The 6,005-nt window shown below is 60.1% G+C and overlaps 1 protein-coding gene across 1 annotated transcript in view; it reads left to right on the top strand.

The window, feature by feature from the left end:
* The window catches only part of PADI1 (peptidyl arginine deiminase 1), a 39,359-nt gene that overhangs the window by 13,303 nt on the left and 20,051 nt on the right, over window positions 1–6,005 (top strand). Inside the window, exons 2-3 of the mRNA XM_030327184.2 lie at window positions 3,967–4,147; window positions 5,318–5,390. Of these exons, the coding sequence (XP_030183044.1) occupies window positions 3,967–4,147; window positions 5,318–5,390 (254 nt within the window). The remainder of the gene's footprint in view (window positions 1–3,966; window positions 4,148–5,317; window positions 5,391–6,005) is intronic.

Consider the following 6,005-nt stretch of genomic DNA (forward strand, 5'->3'; position numbering starts at 1 on the left):
CTCATAGGAATGTCTGTAAGGTGGCCCTGCCTGTCGTTGGGTGTCTACTCCAATTATGTGTTCCGGATCTGGGGGATAACCCCCAGCCAATAGAATGGGTTTGGGGATAACCCCCACCCCCCAATAGAATGGGTTTGGAGACCCACTAGACCCACTGGGAGCTGGACCTGAGCAAACCCCATTGATCACCTGACTGCTAAAAGCCTCTGCTCTGACTGGCAGGTGGCCGTGACATGTGGGTCTCTTGGAATTAGCCTCAGTTCAGAGCCAGTGTCTACTAAAACCAGAAAAGTCTGATTATTTCCTTTTCCCCAGGGCACGTCACCTGGTAAGGGCTGTGAGTTCCTTTGGAGAAGGCTAGGAGAGAGGTGAACAGGGCCTATTTGTAGCAGTATGGCAGGGTCCTTCCCTAAGAGCACCTCATTGCCCATTTTTAGGAAGTTTACCAGCCTGCTGCTAAACACAGCCATGACAGTATTTAAAATGAAACTCTACATGTTTGCAATCAAGTAAATTATATTTAAAACAACGGTAACAACTCAAAACCCACCGCTTCCTTACGATGTTACTGGACTCTACTGCGATCTATGCTCCGACATCATTCACCTCCATCCGTCCGTCTGGTAGAACTAGTTACACATCAGGTGTGATCGTGTATTTCTTTGCAACTCTGAATTCGTTGATGTTACATTGGCAACTTGAATGTGGCTGTTGCTGGAAGCCTCTGTACCACAGAAATTGGCAAAGGCTACAAACCAGGACTCACATTTGTTGCTTTATTGATGAAGGAAAGGAGATTAATGCAGATTAACTTTAAAGGTGTGTTAGGTTGAGATTAGCACAAAAGGGGGGGGGAGCTGTTAGTCAAGCATTAGCTGACTCAGCAAAGAGGTTGCCCGAGGCACCGACGGAGTGAAAGTCTTCACTGCTTCCCTTCCATTTTCTTCTTCTTCTTTTTTTAATGTTTATTTGTTTTTGAGACAGAGAGAGACAGAGCATGAGCCGGGGAGGGGCAGAGAGAGAGGGAGATGCAGAATCCGAAGCAGGCTCCGGGCTCCGAGCCGTCAGCACAGAGCCCGATGCGGGGCTCGATCCCGTGAACCGTGAGATCGTGACCCGAGCCAAAGTCGGATGCTCAACCGACCGAGCCACCCAGGCGCCCCTCCTTCCATTTTCTTCTTGGACACAAATGAAAACATCAATCCACATTTATGTCCCTGATTAGTGGCAGGTCACAGGGACCACAGGGAGACAGAGTCGGACAGCAAGCACACTCAACTTCTGAGGCGTTTTCCTGTAAAGGAAGGGAGCTGAAGAGACGAAGGCCCCTCCACCTCAGGCAGATGGGTCGTAGGCAAGAAACGGGGGGAGAAATTTGGGGCGGCCCAGTCCTGTCCCCATCTTGAGCACCAGGCCATTCTAGGGCCACACCCAGGTTCCACTCGGACGTCAGAACGCAGAGCCCAGGCCCCAAAGCCTGGCCCCAGGGCTCAGAGCCGGAACTCTGGAGATGGAACCCCCAAATCGGCCTGACACCCTAGCCCCTCCCTCCCAGGCTGTCCAGCCCCCAGAAATGTTGTAAGGCTGCTGGGCAGTGACAAGGGTCCCTTGAGGACAGTGATGGCGAATCTGGGTGGGCTGCGGTCAACTGTGTGGGTGCAGGTGCACAGTGGGGAGGGAGGCAGTTTGACGGGGGCGGGGGCGGTGCTTAGGCAGTCGGATGGAGAGCAAGGCGCACAGAGAGTCAAGCGGTGCCGGGGAGTGACTGTGACACAGGCTAGGGACTCTAAGCCTGCGAAGGGGAGGGAGAACAGGCAGCCCTGGGCTGCCCAGGGGGGATGGTGAGGGCTCCCCCTTCAGTGGCTGCGGAGCCGGGGGCTTCATGGGGTTGGTGTGTTAGGGGAGGGAGCTGGCAGGTGGGCAGGAGGAATCCCCGGGCTGCTGGTAGGGGAGTCTGTGGTGGGCGCAGTTCTCAGTGATGACAAAGTCTAGGGTCTGCCCTGGGAGAGGGTGGAGAACAGGGTCGCTGGGGAAGGAGGTCAGGCACTGGGACGCCCGATGCCGGCCCATCACCCACCTGGCTTCTGAAATTGTAGGTAGTGGCAGACGTTGGCCCCCTCCAGGAATGAGGGCAGAGTGACAACGATCTGGAAGTGACAGGGAAGAAAGAGCACGCAGGACCCCCACCCACCTCTGGGCCCGGTCGGTGGGGGAGTGAGGGGGAACTGGCCACCGTTGAGAGGGCTGCAAGGGGACGCTGCCCACTGTGGGGAGCAGGTTTCTGAGGCTGCAGGAAGGTCAAGGAAACACTCGGAGATGAGATGAGCCCCCCCACCCCCCCGCACACCTGGTGGCACATGGGATGGTCTGGGAGTGGGGGCCGATGGGAGGCGGGGTCAGATCAGAGGGTGAAGATCAGGGGGTACTTGGGTTCCCGTGCTAACTGTTTAAACGAGGACGAAGGGCGTGCAAGATGGGGGTTCCCGAAGGTACCATGGCTCATGGGGACGAGTGGGGGTGGCGGGGGCGGGTCTGGTCAGCGGCCTGCAGGGCTCCAGTCTCTTCTCTGTCCCGGCTGCCTCTGAGAAATGAGGAGAGTGATAACTGCCTTGCAGGGCCGTGCTGAGCATCAGGGAGCCAGGCACTGAGTGGGACTTGGGGTTCTTATAACCACAACCCCATCAACATTGTCAATGGAGGCAGTTTGATGGGCTCAGGTGACCGTGGTGGCGGTTTCGGAGGGGTGTCTGGTTTCTCCAGAGGGTTTAATATCTGGCTGGGTTCTCAGCAGCCCAGGAAAGGATAGAGGCAGGACCCCTCTGGGCCAGCATCTTTGCAGACAGGTGGACGTCTGCAAGTGGACTTGACCTTGAGCCTTGAGGCTGATGGCTCTGTCCTGGGGAACGGCAGGGAAGAGCCCTGACATGTAGGGGGACGGAGAAACACTGACGCATAGTTCTGTTGTTCAACTTCCCCTCTAGGGTATGGGCTCCACACGGCCAAGAGCCTCATGGAACCCTGGGGCCTAGCTATCAGAGCGGAGTGAGAGGGATAGGGTGGAGGGGGAGAAGGTGGGGGCAAGGTGCAGCATTAAATGGAGTGATGGGGGGCTCACTGAGAAGGCGACCTTTAAGCAGAACCCTGAAGAGGTTAAGGGAATGAGCCCTGTGGATATCTGGGGGAAGAGCATCCTATGCAGAGGAAACAGTCAGTGCAAAGGCCCTGAGGCAGGACAGACTGGCAGCTTCATGGACCAGCAGGGAGGTCAATGTGGCTGGAGCAGAGAGGATGAGGGGGAGCAGAGTGGGGGAGGAGAAGGTCAGGGAGGTGGCAGGGGGCACATCACAGGGGGCCTGGTAAGCTACTGTGGGACAGGAGCCACGGCTTTTGAGCGAAGGAACAGCACAATCTGCTCAAGTGTGCTGTGTGTGGAACAGAGGGGGCACGGGTGGGGCCAGGGAGACCAGTGAGGAGGCTGCCCGGCCGTCAGGTGGTGAGAGGTGGATGGCCAAGTGGGTTCCCTATTGGGTTGGAGAATTTGCAAGTATCAGAACGGGAAGCCTTGGGGTGGGGGGTGGGGTCTCCGCTCTCTGGAGCCTCAGGGACCACTGTCAGCGTGCGGGGGTTAAAACCGTGGCTCAGCTCCATGCCCCGCTGCCTCTTGGATTCCACTCGGGGTCCGCTGAAGGGGCCCTGTCACTAGAGCCAATGCTCTGCTCCAACCCCTCAGGTTACAGTCGGGGAGACTGAGGCCAGAGGACAAGGTGCCCAGGGTGGGGTCCTGGGGAATCAGTGGGGAGCTGGGATGGAGTCCAGGCTGTCTGATGCACAGCTGGGCTGGTCTCCTGGCCAGTGGCAGGTTAGGGGGTGCTGAGGCTTGTGTCGCTTGGCTGCCCCAGCCCCCACTACCCTGCTGCGGCCTCCGTCCTGAGTCCCCCGGAAACCGCCCTCTCTCCTTTCTATCAGTGATGTGCCCAAGGGTGCCGAGACCTTCGGGGTCTCCGGGAGCCCTGGAGTGGAGGTGTTCGTGATCTACGACCCAGCACGGGTGACAGTGCCCACAGGCAAGACCCGCTGGCCCCTGGACGCCAACGTGGACGTGATCGTATCCGCGGACGCGGCCAGTAAGGCCTTACATGATCTCAAGGTAAGCAACCCCCACCCCCGCCCGCCCTGTCTCCACAGTCAGAGGCTGCATCTCCCAACCCCCACCCAAGCTCAACCCCACCCAAGCTCAACCCCACCCACGTATCACCCTCTGACACCTCCGTCCACGTAACACGTCCCGATCCAGCTCCACAGACACCCCGCACACGCAACGTCACACGTACACGAGCGGATGGATACGCCCATAAAAACAGCCCGCCTGTGCGTCCCCTCAAGTTCACAGGCACCTCCCCACTAAGCCCCGTGCCCGGCCTACACACAGACCCGGAAACAAGCCCCCGTAGCGGGCGGGACCCCGCAGCAACACCGCGGGCCCACGCATGCGCGCGTGCACGCAGACGCAGGTGCCTTCCTGGATGTGTGTGTGTCCCCATAGCGAAGGGAGAAGGAAGGCTTCTCTCCTTCACGCGTCACGCCCTCGTCACTCACCCCTGGGCACCCACGGCACGCACGGCGACCCACTGGGTCACTGACTTGGCCCCTTCTCCCCCGACAGGCAAGAGGCAGAGGCTGTGCGGCTGTTCTCCCCCTCCAGAGCAGGGGCCCTGGAGCCTGCCAAGGGTTCAAATCCTACCTCCTCTGCTTCCTAGCTGCATGCCCGCAGTGGGGGGGAGGGGGCCGGAGTGGCCCCACTGTGGATGGGCCTGGACTCCTGGGGCCATGTTGGGGGCCTGGACTCCCTGGGTGGAGCCCTTGGCGTGCGTTCCGGGCCGTGGGAGAAGCCGTGACCATGGGCTTTTATTGGGGGGATGTCCCATTTTCCAGATGAAGACACAGAAGGCTAGACAGGCCGAGTAACTTGCCTCCGTCAATGGCGTCGGCGGCCCCTTCCCTCCCTCGTCCTCTTTGACGTCTCCACGGATTCCCGAGGGTCTCGTTGCTCCCTCTGGGATGCGCCCCGCACGGCCGGGCCCTGCTTGCTTCTTCAGCCCGGCCCTGGACCGGGGAGCCAGGCACAGCCTCTCTAGCCGGGAAGGCAGCCCTGAGTCCAAGCCGGGAGACTGTGAATCTTGGACCTTCTGCGGCGGGGAGCGTCTTGGGGTGCCCAGGGGTCCCCACCTCTCAGCAGGACAGTCCCTCCTACTCCCTCTGCCACTGCCACCTCTGAAGGGGTGGCCGTGCTGGCTCAGGGCTGACGATGTCCCCACAGGTGAAGGTCTCCTACTTCGGGCGGCAGGAGGCTGGCGCCCTGGGCCACAGCATGCTTTACCTTACCGCTGCCGGTAAGTACTGCCCCCCCTGGCTCCCCTATATCCCCTCCCCCCTCCTTGTTGCCCCCCTGAGGGCCTTAGGGGAACCCCTCAGTGCAAGGCCCGTGACCATCTTCCTCCACCAGCAAGGAGCTTCTTCAGAGGCCTTCCATTCGTTCTAGAACCTCAGGGACGGAGACCCAGCAAGACTTAGGGCCACCAGAATCTAGAAACTGCACTGCCCACAGGTCACCAGCTAGACCCACCATAGGGCTCCTTTCTCTGGAGGCCTTTCTCCCACATGTCACGCTGTCGGAACCCCAAGATTCCCTGAGCCACGAGCCGCCCTCGGCCAGAGCCCGGGCAGCAGGCTCCGAGGACCGCAGAGCCAGCACCTAGAAGCCGGGCCTCGTCCCGACTGCCAGAGTCAGGGCCGCCCGGAGCATGCACTTCAAGAGCCCGAGACTGGGTCCCTCCAATATCCAGAACCAGGGGGCGCGGCCACACGGCCCCCCGGCCTCCCAGGCGTTGGGTATGGTCCCCAGAACAGGGCTTCCTGGGTCTCATGAGCAAAGCTTGCCTCGGCCGGGATGTCCTGGGTCTGACGACGGGACCGGGTGAGCCCCTGGCAGCCCCACTCCATCCCTT

The sequence above is a fragment of the Lynx canadensis genome, chromosome C1 (genome assembly GCF_007474595.2).
Source record: "Lynx canadensis isolate LIC74 chromosome C1, mLynCan4.pri.v2, whole genome shotgun sequence".
NCBI classification, from domain to species: Eukaryota; Metazoa; Chordata; class Mammalia; order Carnivora; family Felidae; genus Lynx; species Lynx canadensis.